Source organism: Xiphophorus maculatus, chromosome 19 (assembly GCF_002775205.1).
Source record: "Xiphophorus maculatus strain JP 163 A chromosome 19, X_maculatus-5.0-male, whole genome shotgun sequence".
Classification (NCBI taxonomy): Eukaryota; Metazoa; Chordata; class Actinopteri; order Cyprinodontiformes; family Poeciliidae; genus Xiphophorus; species Xiphophorus maculatus.
The window spans coordinates 18,199,466-18,213,202 of record NC_036461.1 but is presented as its reverse complement, the minus strand read 5'-3'; the positions used below and the strand labels follow the sequence as shown (position 1 = coordinate 18,213,202).

The window sequence follows — 13,737 nt, the reverse complement described above, 5'->3', positions numbered from 1 at the left end:
TTACAACCATATGCTCGTTTGGATTTCACAGCGTCCAAGTAATATATTGAAGTAAAAATGCATACATATGAAGGGAAGGAAGAAATTAGGCTGTTTTTAACTGTTGAAATGTTGAGATTAGAGATTCAGATAATAAAGTATTATTCATAAGTGACATATACTGAAAGAACCTAAAATTAAAAAAAAAATCAAAAACAAACAGAAATATAAACGTTAATTGTTTTTTAGTGAATAGTTTTTGATGAGAAACTCCAACAACTAAAACATGAACTGACCCTGAAATTCGCCACTTTTAGTAATATTGGGTTAATTTACAACTAAATTAACACACACACACACACATATCTATATATATTTACATTTTATAAAGATGAATAAACCATAATTAATCTTTACTAATAAGAAAATCATTTTTTATGAAACTAATAAAAATAAAATTTTTCTGACGTTTTTATTAATCTGTTTTAGATCATTTCTGCCTAAATATTTATTCCATAAACTGCTGCTTTCACGGAAACCGTTTTCCAATGTATTCCTTGGTATAGTCTCACCCATTCACGAGAGCTGTGACATTGTGCTTTCTGATTGGCTGTCGGAACCCACCCCTCAGAACGCCATTGGCTAAAGTGTCTGTCTCTCCCTCTTCTCCTGCTGTCGTCACAGACCACGCACAGGCATGATGGCGGCCTTCACTGTGGCTCGTAGCAGTTGTGGGCTGTTTAGCGGATTGAGGGTCTCCTTGAGGAGTTTAGCGCAGATAAAGTATGGCGCAGCAGCAGCGGCGTCCTCACCACAGATCCCTCTCCAGGTGCACTGTCGCTGGTACTCGGTCAGCCACCTGTCCGTGAAGGAGAGGATCGAACAGAAACGGAAGGCGGCGCTAATCGGGGGAGGTCAGAAGAGAATAGATGCACAACACAAAAGGGTAAAGTCAGCAAACACACACCCAAGGAACATTTTCCATCCTCCCTGTCTGGGTCACTTGCATACAGACGTTTTGAGATTATGATATTTGGCATTCTGGATTCAGTGGTTACGTTATGGCTTACACTTTTTAAAAAAAAAAAAATGCTGAAATAGCTCAAATCCCTTTTTGGTCTTGTTAATAAAGCATATTTCTAATGCATGCCTGTATAACGCATGGTCATAGCAAGTTCTTGCAGTATTATGAGTAAGTGTGTGCAAACCTACACGCATAATGCTGTGTGTGGTGGAAAACTAACAGTGCCCATCTGGACAGTGAATAAACCGTCGCCACGGTGAAACATGGGGGTGGCAGCATTATGCAGTTGGGATGTTTTTCTTCAGCAGTGTTGAAGGGGGGAAATTGCTGTTCACAGATGCTCTTTTTCCACTCTAACTGAGCCTGAGACATTTTAGTCTCTTTTTGTTGATTATATAAAATGCAAACAAAGCTGACTGACGTTTTTAGTACGACCACTTGAATTTCTTACTCTCTCTATTTTTTTTTTTTCTACTCCTTGACTGTAATGTCATTTGTTACCTGAGATGAAAAAAAAGACAAGAGATTTCGGTAATTTGTGCTGATATTGTCATCACGTGCTGCAGGGTAAGCTGACCGCCAGGGAACGAGTGGAACTCTTACTGGACCCCGAGTCCTTCATGGAGACGGACATGTTTGTGGAACACCGCTGCTCCGACTTCGGCATGGAGCAGGACGGGAACAAGGTAAAATTCACAAAGCTGCAACGCACATGAAGAAAGGATTCATTCTTAACCGTGTGCGCGCACCTTTTCTTCTCTGTTTCAGTTTCCCGGCGACAGCGTTGTGACCGGACGAGGCAGGATCAACGGCCGGCTGGTTTATGTGTTCAGTCAGGTACAGGCTACGGTCTTTGTTGGGCCGCAGCACCAGGCTTGTTGGACCCTCCATCATTTGCTCCTCTCTTGCTTGTTCCAGGACTTCACGGTGTTCGGTGGCAGCTTGTCCGGAGCTCACGCGCAGAAAATTTGCAAGGTAACCAAACGTCCATTTGCACCATTAAACACCATTTTCCCAGCTTCAACATTGTAACATTAGCTTTGTTGTCTTTGCGTGCTCAGATCATGGATCAGGCCATGACGGTCGGCGCTCCCGTAATCGGGCTGAACGACTCTGGAGGCGCTCGCATCCAGGAGGGAGTGGAGTCCCTTGCTGGATACGCAGATATATTCCTGGTATGTTTAATCGTCAGAAATGCATCTTCTTTTGGTTTATAGGCAACATCTGAGTTGATGATGGAATGTGAAATTTCAAAATTAGCTTTAGAAACCTTTCCTGTTTGCACCGTATTCTGGAGTCCAGCTTTGAACTCGTTCCCGGCAGCAGACGGACCTCCTTGTCTTTCCTGTGGTTCAGAGATAAAAATCAGCTGTTTTCCTTTCCCAGAGGAATGTGTTGGCTTCAGGAGTCATCCCTCAGATCTCCCTCATCATGGGCCCCTGTGCCGGAGGGGCTGTGTACTCGCCTGCCCTGACAGATTTCACCTTCATGGTTAAGGTATGAGGCTGCTCAGGCCCAGGCCAGATCTGGTGAAAGATTACACACATTCATCAAGAATGTCATAGAAATTTGGGGTTATTTATTATGCATGTGAAATTCATCTTTTGGGGTGAAGTGATAATACCCCACTTCAACTGCTTTACTGATAATATTAAGCAAAAATTTGGTGCAAATGTATTGCTGATTTTTCTTTAATTCATACTAAAACTGCATCTAAAGTTTGTCTGACCAGACTGTTTTCTTTAATGTGTGTGTGTGTGTGAGTAGGATACGTCATATCTATTCATCACGGGTCCGGATGTCGTCAAGTCTGTGACCAACGAAGACGTGACGCAGGAGGAGCTGGGCGGAGCCAAAACTCACACCACCGTTTCTGGTCGGTACCTGGCTTAGATATTGTTCTCACGATCGTGATCATATTTTCGAATGCCTCAAAAGCGTATAAAAATGTTCCCTTCATGTTGTTCTCTGTTGTCAGGTGTGGCTCATCGTGCGTTTGAGAATGATGTCGAGGCTTTGCTAAACCTACGGGAGTTCTTCAATTTTCTTCCACTTAGTAATCAGGATCCAGCTCCCATCAGGGAGTGTCATGATCCCAGGTAAACTGTCTCATTTATGGCACATGAAACCTCCAAACCTCTATCAGAGATTAAATAGTTCTTCCATAACACAGTTTAAGACCTGTGATTAATGTATTTAAGGCCAACTTACATTTTCTTTAATGAATTTAAGACATTTCAAGGCCTTGGTGTCAGATACACCAATTGCCGTTATTATACTGTGGGGTTGCTTTTGATTATTTATTTTTTTACAGCGATCGTCTGGTGAAGTCGTTGGACACCATCGTCCCGTTTGAGTCGACGAAAGCCTACGACATGTTGGACATCATCCACGCGGTATGAACACAAACAAAACACACATCGACACGTAACGTGTTAGTTATGCAAAACTTAAAAAGCTTTCCAAAACACACTTGTCCAGATCGCAGATGAGAGGGACTTCTTTGAGATCATGCCCAATTACGCGAAAAACATTGTGGTGGGTTTTGCCAGAATGAATGGCCGCACCGTGGGGATTGTGGGTAACCAGCCCAAAGTAGCATCTGGTAGGCTAAACTTAAGCAAAAAAGCTGAAAGTTGATTTGAAAGTTTGATTCTTCAGTCTATGATGCATTTGTCTTGGTCTTTAGGCTGTTTGGACATCAACTCCTCGGTAAAAGGAGCCCGTTTCGTTCGCTTCTGTGATGCCTTCAACATTCCCATCATCACTTTTGTGGATGTTCCAGGTTTTCTGCCAGGTATTCTTAGTCCTACAAGAGAGGTGAACAACGATTTTGCCTCTAAATGTACAGACATCCCTTTAACTTGTGGCGATGACTCCCACCAGGTACGGCTCAGGAGTATGGCGGCATCATTCGACACGGAGCCAAACTGCTGTACGCCTACGCAGAGGCCACAGTGCCAAAGATAACTGTCATCACCAGAAAGGTGTGTGTTTACAGAATTTCTCATTTGTGTGTAGAGAATAGTTTAGGGTGACGGAAATAAATGTGGTTGATAATCCAAATTGCTATTCTTTGCCTTAGCATTGTTTTTGTCTCCCTTTCAGGCTTACGGCGGTGCCTATGATGTAATGAGTTCCAAACACTTGAGAGGAGATGTGAATTATGCTTGGCCAACGGCTGAAGTTGCCGTCATGGGTGCCAAGGTACAAACCCGTTCATCATCTCTGTCCATTTGTCTTCAATGTATTTCTTGAACCCACTCACTGCTTTCTGTTTGCACAGGGCGCAGTTCAGATCATCTTCAGAGGAAAGGAGAACCAGGCCGAAGCTGAGGCTGAATACGTGGACAAGTTTGCCAACCCCTTCCCAGCTGCCGTCAGAGGTAAATCTGCTGTCTGCAAAACACAACGTGGTCTTTACCACCAGCTAATTGTGTTTAAACCTCAAACATCTCCATCTGAACTCTGTTCTCTTTAGGTTTTGTTGACGACATCATCGAGCCCGCGACCACCCGTAAGAAGATCTGCAGCGACCTGGAAGTGCTGGCCAGCAAGAAGCAGGTCAATCCGTGGAAGAAGCACGCCAACATTCCTCTGTGACACACTTCCAACCCGGCTGCACAGCAATGCGATGGTAAAAGCACCAGTTTTTACTGCGCTCAGATGAACTGCAGGGGTTCCTCATGAAGCCTGCCAAGCAGATGGTAGTCGTATTCGTTTACCACTCCACTGGAAGCATCAATATCCCAAATTCTGATCCTTTTCACCTCACTCATCTTTCCAAAAAAAATCAAGTGTTCTTCAATTTGGTGCCACCTATATGACTAATATCAGGAGGTTTGTGATGCACAAGTTTTGGATAAAAGGAAGATAATCAAACACTCAAGCAGCAGCCATATTGGCTGTTATCAAGTATGTTTTTGAACTAAACTATCCGGACAAAAAGTGGTTTTTGCAACAATTATAAAAACAGTTTTTTTTTGTCCCGAGTTTCAGTGTACTGTATTTAGTTTTGTTTTTCTTTAAAATACATGTATGTATGTCTTTCATTCAGGACACGAAAGTCCAAACTGTGCCTTTTCTCTCTGGCTCCCTCTGTAAAATAAATCATCTCAATGTATCTGCATCTCATTTTTATCATTATGTATCTAATCTGGTTTTCCAAGACTATTGGATGAACATGAATAAGCAGAGATTTTATTTTCCAAACATTTGCAGTTGTAGATTTTCAAATGGTTGGATTGAGTGGTATCGAAATACATGCCTAACTCAAATCTACACCGTTCTAGTGAAACTGCTAGACTAATGAAAGGTAAGACCTAGGTATCAAGACATAAATTGCGTATTTTATATTGTAGTTGTGGCACCCGAGTGGAGTACCCAATATGAACCAGCAGGGATTGTGAACAGAGTTCCAACAACCAGTAAAAGTTCCAATAATTTATTTTAAAAACAGGAAATCAAAAGAGAGAGGAGGCGCAGGCAGTCCTTGGTAACCAAGTCAAAACGAGTCTATAAAATAGATGCTTAGCTCCAGCCTCTGAGGAACCTCAGCCGCACCCTGGTCCCGACGGCTCCTCCAGCCGCCCACGCGCTTCTCAACGGCGACCAGTCGAGTAACCCGCGGCCTCCAACAGCAACCCGACGGATGGTGCGTCCTGGCAACCCGTCCTCTCGTCGCTAGTTCCTGAGCCTGCTCGTGCCGGCCTCCAACAGCAACCCGACGGATGGCGCTTCCTGGCAACCCGTCCTCTCGTCGCTAGTTCCTGAGCCTGCTCGTGCCATCCTCCACAAAAAGAACCAGCCCAAGTCCGTCCGCCTCTTCTGGCTGGATGTCTCACCATCGATGATTTTATCCCAGTCCCAGTCTGCACGCTACTTAATCAGAATGCGGAACACCTGTGCTGATGCAGTGGGCGTCTCCGGGTGCGCGTGGCACGTGACCTCAAAAACATGCAACACAGCAATAAACACCTCAAAACATAACATCAATCCTAAACAACAAATATAAAAAAACATCACTTAAACTCAAAAGGAAAAACAAGGCCACATTACCACATAGTGCCAAGCTTTTTGCACAGAATGTATGTACCGTAGGACTGGCATCAACATAAGTAATTCAGTAGCGAGGACGAACGTGATAAACATATCAGTCATAGAAGCATATGAGCTAGCTAGCAAGGGTATTTTAGCAGCTAGTTAGCGGTAGCCTCAACCGCCTCAAGGTGTCTGCGTGCGACTCAATGTTTGCTTCACATTTAAAGTCCTGCAAAAAAAATAAAATAAATGAAATGACATTTCAGGAATTAATTTTAGAGGTGAGTCTTACTTTTTAAGGATGTGTCGACACCATGTTGTGTTACTAGCTCACAGTTCAAAATGTGTCTCATTGCAGAACTACTCTTTCTAACCTGCTGGTAAAACTGGGGCATTGCATTGGCACATGAAAATATAAAAATTTGCTCTTCAGACATGGAGGCAATTAAAAACAAAAACTAGAAAATTCCTGAAGAAATTTAACCGGGGTCTGCCAAAGTGTGCCGGTCGGTTTGGACACAGCATTCTGATGCTAAAAATAGCCTCAATGCTAAGCTTAGCTAAAAAATTCCAAAGTAGAATGTGGAGAATCACAAGAATGTTGACTAACATGGACCTGCAACATTCAGTACGTTAAAATTAATGCATAAGCTAAAATTAGTCAAAATGTTAATGTTAGCATGGATGCTGTGAGTAGCATGTGGGTATCACTAGCATCACTAGTTGTCTATAGCTAAATAGCTAAAATGCTTATGTTAGGGAAAAGGCTCATAGTGGGAGGAAGTGAAATGCTAATATTTGTGCTAATGCTAATACATTGCCTTGCTGCGCAAGGCAGCGCACTAACCTGAGAGGTAAAGATAATACAGGCTAATATTATTGCACCGCCTATGGCGGTGCACTAACCTGAGAGGAATATTGAGGCTTTTATTTAGAAATTTTCTTCATTTTAAATGGCAACACTAATCCCATGTATAACAGTGGTTGGGTTAAATCAGTTATATAATGCCTAAAAGAGCAATTACTTGATGTGAAAATTGTCAAGGCTTTTATTTTGAAATTTTCAGTAAGCTTCATTTCAAAGGGCCAAACTAATCCCATGTGCAACAGTGGCTGTGTTAAATCAGTTATATAATGCCCAAAACATTCTGCCATGTTTGTAGTTCGAACATTCTGCTCAGCCTCCTTCTGTAGTCAGTCAGAGTTCCACCATCATTGTAGTTTTTTAACTGCCAGCTCAGCCTTCCTCTATAGTAACAGAGTTCTAAAATTATTAAACCAAAGTTATTTCTTTGTAGCTCTTCTCCAAGCAGGCCAAATTTCTTGTCACATTTTACAACAGCAGCAGCAAATGCCTGTAAGTTACATTTAATTTTACTTGTAAGATATTTTTAAGTCAAGTATTGTATTATTAACATTTTTAAGTCCCAGTTGGAAAGGGTTAATAGTTTGAGTCATGCAGTACTGAGCTGACCGTTTCCATAGCAACGATCAGAAGCAAGACATTCCCCCAGAGCTACAGTGAGCTCATTGTAGCTATGACATCTGCTAAGATGAACATCTGAGGTTATGAATGCTTCAATCTCAAAACATCAGGTAATATACAAACAACTCTTTGACCCTTAGCACGGTGTTTTGGAAGGATTTTTAATATGGAAGAGATCTTAGCCACCATGTTTTTTCCCTTGACTTTTGGCGCTGGATATTTGATAACTACAGGAGTGAGGAAAGTTGTTAACAAACTACTTCCTGGCATAAAATTTGAAATGAGTACGCCTCAGTCACGAAACATGACGGCGAGGAATCCTGAATCGCCACTGGAGACCGAGATAGAGCGCTGCCGCTCGGAGGGCCGGTGGGAAAAGATACCAGAGTTGGTTCGGCAGCTGCCGGCGACACCTAAATCCAACGGTAAAGGAACGTTTTTAACACACTACTTCCTGGTATTAAATTTGACACGAAGCTCTAAGGACGAGTGCACCGAGTATGATGTTTTTGATGCATATTTTTTCAATTCTTCTCCGGCTGGGGAAGGTTGCTCCGAGAAAAATCTTAGCTCTCAGGACGAGTGCACTGTCTCTGAGCACGATACTATCGATGATTATCTTTTCAATCCTTCTCCAGCTGGGAAGCAAACTTCTCTGGCCAGGGAAAACGCCGGGGAAATTTGCAGTGAGTTTTCAGAGGACAATACCCACGTAGAGACTGCCCTCCTAGGGAACGATTTCTCAGATTTTTCCAAGAACAAACTTCTCCGGCTGTGGAAGTTTGCAATAAAAAGGCAGTCTTTCCCTCAGTCACGAAACATGACGGCGAGAAATCCTGAATCGCCACTGGAGACCGAGATAGAGTCTAAAAACTCAACTTCTCCTCTGACAAAAGCGACATTAGAAGACACCAAAACAGGAAGTGCCCCAGCCCTTTCAGATCCAGCTTCCGGTTGTCGTGAAGAAGGTCTATAGAGCTTCTGGGGGACAGGCGTTGGAGATACCTCAAGAGAACCACAGGTAGGATAAAAGACCACTCTTATGAGGCCACAAAAACAGCTTCTTTAAAATGTTCTGTAAATATATTGAGAGTAGTTTTGTAGTGTTTCGTGTAACTTATGTGTGAGATTTGGACAAATTTGTACTGGGTTTTGATCTACGTCGGTAGATTGTTGTTTGAGCCTTTGTGATTTTGGATTTATTTAAAACCCTCCTGTTATGTTCGTTTCTGAGGTACAGCAATAATGTTCGTGGGTCAATTTGACTCGGGGAGTGTTCAATCACATAATAGTGTCAGAAACAAAAAACTTTCTCCAAAACATTTTTGTATCTGATTATTAACTCCAGTACTAACCATTTCAATCAATATTTGTGCAATGATGTTTTTTTTATTTCTCAGAAATTAAGGATCAGTGATGACAACTAACTCATCTACTCACTGAAACAAACCTAGACACACAAAAAAACAATAATTTCCTTGAAATTGATCTTTGGTAAAAAAAAAAAAATTATATTACACTTTTTTTTTTTCAATGGGTGATCTTTATAATTTAACTTGAGACACATATACTGTTCAGGGTCAAACTGACCCATTGATTAAAATCAAGATAAATGAGTCATGCAGAGAGTATTTATGTTTTCCTCCACTTCTGCTGAGTGTCCACTCAGTGTGGATGGAGTTAGTCCACAGGAACAGAAAAGATTCCCGTCAAAAGTTGTGTGAACACCTGCTTTCTCGCAGTTTCCTAGTGAAGTAAAGAGAATAGTGAGAAAGTGGGCTTGTGTGTGTCCACATGTGCATGAATGTGTGTGGTGGTGTGTTGTGTTTGGGTGTGTGGGGTGAAATGTGGTTCATAGCTGCAAGGAAACATATAGAATTGGAATTTTCAAAAAATCTTTTTTTTTTTGGCACTTTAACTTGACTGCTGGGTCAAATTGACCCGAACAGTATCTATGCATAAAGTTGATGCAGGGGGGTTGCAACTATGTAAATTGAATACATTTTCAGTTTATATGTAGAGTGAACCTATTACAAATAGAAAAGGTTTCATGCAGAAAAAAAATACTTCCAACAGTTTTAAAAAAACAACTTTAAAACGGGTCAATTTGACCCACAACATAACAGGAGGGTTAAATTACTTAATTAGTCACCGTTATAGGCACCATTGCCATGTTGGTATTTGGGTAATGTTCGGTATAGTATATTTTTTCTCATAAATTTGTATTTTTATGCGACAAATTTAATCTCCATTATAACTGCTGTGACCGTTATAACCGTTATAGCAACCGGCCAAACCGGCCGCAACGTTTGGCCGGTTGCGGCCAAACGTTGGCATTTACTGTGAGTTTGTAGATAAAATATTTTTCTCAGTTTGGTCACCCAGGATCAGATTATCTGAGAGGGAGCCTGTTGTGTTGTTTCTGACCGAGTCCAGTCTTTCCCTCAGTCACGAAACATGACGGCGAGACAAGATACCGGAGTTGGTTCGGCAGCTGCCGGCGAAACTTATATAGCTCGTCCCGCAGCGGTAGCATTTATTCACCAGGCCTCTCTTCAGTACACTAAACATGGCTAATAAGTAAGAAAAATAGCCAATAGCTTATTTATGCTAAAAGGCTAATGCTGGCTGGAGTGAGGAAAGGTTTTAACACACTACTTCCTGGTACCTGAGAGAAAAAGCTAAAGGAGGCTAATATTATTGCACCGTCAGCCTCAGTTTGAGCCACCCAGTTTGACTTTAAAGTTTCCTCATCCTTTTCCTTCTTAAAAAAACTTTCATATTCCCCTTTCTTGTGTTTCACATTCCTGTCTGTTACTTGTTTTCCTTTATGAACTTTTGTTCCAGTTTTTAGATATTTTTTTATTTATTATATTCATCTACTTATTCCTGTATTTATTTATTTAGTTAGTGTTTCATTTAGTCATCTATTTATTTGCCAACACACTGTTATCACAATCTTCTGTTTCCTTAATTTCTTGGCTCTTTCTTTAGTTTTTAATTTTATTCTAGAGTTCTAGTTCTATTTTAGTATTTAATTAACCTTTTAACCTGTACTTTACTATCCATTTATTCAGATATTTTCTATTTTATCAGGGTCCTGCCCTTCAACACACTCCCAATATTTTCACTGCTGTTAATCTTTTGATTTACATTTACTGTTGAAATATAAAGCAGTAATTGGTTCAATGGTTGTTAATGGCGAGGTTGCTATGCCGCCATCTGCTGTGTATTCTCCAGTACTGCAGTTATTTTGCTACCATTCCGGACAATTTAAATGAATTCATTTATAAGAGAAATTAAACGAACACATATTGAAACACTTCTCTCCACTTCCAGCTATTTCTACCCATTTTAAACAATTTAGACCAGTTTGTCAACACCTAGCCTGTTCTAAAAACTGGTTTCTTTTTTTATAGTGGGTAACAATTAAAATACCAATTGTGGTAATCCTTTCTTGGACTCTTACGAGTGGAGGATTCTTGCCTCTGCATCCACAATTGGTTTGCTCCTTCCAAACCCGCTACTTTAAATGAGATAAAATACCTAAAGGTGTTTATACCTCCAATCACACTTCAGTTCCGGAGCTGAAGCGTCTTCACGCAGGACTCCGCCGCCCTGTTTTTTTACGGAATGAAACTTTTAAGACGGATTTAAGCGGCTGCTCGCTGGACTCCGCCATCCAATTATCACCACAACAGCATAAAGTTAAAGCCGTTTAGTTTCAGCTGTTAGAGCCCAGGATTCACAGCGTTTCTTACACAGGATTTCTTTTAACGCGAACGCCATCAACTCATTCACGCTTTTCTTTTAAAAGACAATTTACTCTCAGTTGTCTCTCCCCTTCCACGGAGTCCCGTCAAGCGTCAGATTCCAGCCGGTAAACCAAATACCAGTCCCGGAAAAGGATCTAAACTCATTCTGAAGAGTTTAGCCGTGCGCACGGTCCTTCTGGATTCGGTCTCACCCGCTGAATTCCTTCAGGATCTTGGGATCCGGCTTCGAAGGACCAAATTAATGTCAGGTTCATCTACCTAAGCATTCTCAAACTGAAAAAGAAGAGATCGACAAGTGAGTTTTAGATTTACTTGCAAGGAGAACGGACAGCAGCGTGCTTTAGTTACAATCTACCCGCTCTAAAACAGCTCCTCCCAGAGACTTTCTTTTTATTTCCTTAGGGCGGTCCTAGTTACAGAGCCTATTCAGGGGTCTCAAACTCCAGTCCTCGAGGGCCGCAGTCCTGCAACTTTTAGATGTGCCTCTGCTGCACCACACCTGAACAGAATAATTAGGTCATTAAGGCTCTGGAGAACTGATCTACACAAGAGTATGTTCGAGAAAGGGAGGAGTTAATTAGAAATTTAAATAGGAATAAAAATACATTAGATATTAGAAGTTTGCTTCAAAGATCATCGGGGGACGTAGTTTTTAATAGTATTTTTAATTTTCTAAGGAGAACAGGTATTATGGGAAGATTATAGTGACTTTACATCTGATCCATACTCCAGTCTAGAAGGTGGCGGTAATGCACCTAAAAGTTGTTTGCCAACCGCCATAAAAAAAAAAAACAAGAAGAAGAAGATCTACACAAGGAGGAGGCCATTAAGTCATTTCAATCCAGTGTTTTGTACCTGTGGCACATCTAAAAACTGCAGGACTGCGGCCCTGGAGGCCTGGAGTTTGAGACCCCTGGATTTGGTTATCTTGAGTTAATCACATAGCAGCTGCTTCTTCTGTTCTCTTGAGTCACAGGTGTGTTGCACCTGCAAGCTGCCGTAATGTAGAATGCAAAATTCAGAGTTCTTGTTTATTTCCTTCTGTAGAAACGATGCAGGAACTGATGAACCCACAGAACAAGGAGTTGTCTTGTGCATCTCTGTCTCATGTACAGTTCCTCTGTTTCTGGTCCATAAACTTCGACCCTTAATCATCCGTCAGTCATCACTCTTGCTGCAGACCATCTGGTGTCAGCTTCCAATTTGACCCGTTTAGATGTCTTCCTGCAAGCATCTCTCACTAGGCACAAATTCCAAAAGCAAACAAGAGTATTTATATTTGTAATTAATTTAAACGCATCACTATCCCACAAACATCCTGTTTCCAGCAACCCAAAATATCCTTTACTGTTAAAAAAAAACCCAGGGTGGCACCCAATACGCCACCGTTGAATCGTACATATGCATCAAAATTCTCCCTACTTTCTGACATGCTGATAGTTCCTCTTCCTGGATATTTACCCTGACTGGTTCTTCCCTTTGCTGGACATCTTTGCTTTTTTCCACCAGCCTGGATTCGATCCTGTCATTTTTAATCTTCAGAGATACAATCTCTTTATTTAACTCCTCATTTTCTCTCTCTAGCCACTCGAGTTTTTCTGTTTTTGCTCTTAATTTGTCCGCTGCAGTGTTTCTCTGTTTTTTCCGGTCCTCTTCCAGTTTATGTTTTATTCTTAATTTGGCTTCATTATCACATCTTAGTTGGTGTATACTTGCATGTTCTTCCTCCAGGTCCAGATGAATTTTTCTGATTTGTTTTTTGTAAAATGCATTTGATTTTAGAAGTAAGCTATTTTCCTCATGCCAGTCGTGTGTCTTGTCCGTTCTGTTTAGTCGCTCTAGTTTAGTCTTCAGACTTTCTACGGTTTTCTGAAGCTCTTGGTTCTCCTCCTGCAGCTTGCTGCGGTTCTTCTGTAAATTGTTAATTTTTGTCAACAAAAAATTATCTTCTTCCATCTTTGCTCTCTGGTTCAAACTGCAAATGAATTTCTCTGTGGAATCTGGCAATACAAAGGCAGCCGCCAGTGATGTCATAGACAGGATGAGTGACATCACTGTGACGTCAAAGCCACAAGAAGTCTGTTGGGTGTGGGGGAGGGGGGATGTTTTTTTTTTAAAACTTTATTCACAGACACACTGTACAACGACAGAGTGAAACATTTGTTCTGCCTCCAGAAAAAAACAAATACAGATAAATATATTCAAGATGAAGAAAAAGCTACGGGGCTTCGGTTCCCAACTGTTCATTCAAAGCAGTACAGAGTTCAATTGTTTTAATAGCTATTTTCTGTCTTTGATAGTGTGGATATAAAACTTAAGTTCATTGTAAAATGCAGCAAAGCATGGCTTCCCCTACCTGGAACAATGAATATGATATTTAAATAGTGACAATAAAGGATTTATGAGAAACTCTGAACTGTTGGGCTCTTTGC

The 13,737-nt window shown here is 41.3% G+C and overlaps 1 protein-coding gene across 2 annotated transcripts; it reads left to right on the top strand.

The window, feature by feature from the left end:
* The first annotated feature begins 643 nt into the window (after positions 1 to 643).
* pccb (propionyl-CoA carboxylase beta subunit) lies at positions 644 to 5,126 on the top strand. 2 transcript variants are annotated; one of them, XM_005809339.3, is made up of 15 exons: positions 644 to 925; positions 1,570 to 1,689; positions 1,772 to 1,840; positions 1,922 to 1,978; positions 2,065 to 2,178; positions 2,390 to 2,500; positions 2,771 to 2,879; positions 2,982 to 3,102; positions 3,318 to 3,399; positions 3,485 to 3,608; positions 3,693 to 3,800; positions 3,890 to 3,990; positions 4,112 to 4,210; positions 4,290 to 4,389; positions 4,485 to 5,126. In XM_005809339.3, the coding sequence occupies exons 1-15, from the start codon at positions 677 to 679 to the stop codon at positions 4,604 to 4,606; spliced, it is 1,686 nt and encodes a 561-aa protein (XP_005809396.2). In that variant the 5' UTR covers positions 644 to 676; the 3' UTR covers positions 4,607 to 5,126. The 2 variants fall into 2 exon arrangements, with proteins under 2 accessions (XP_005809396.2, XP_014328115.2); XM_014472629.2 differs by having other exon boundaries at positions 1,772 to 1,978.
* Positions 5,127 to 13,737: the final 8,611 nt, after the last annotated feature.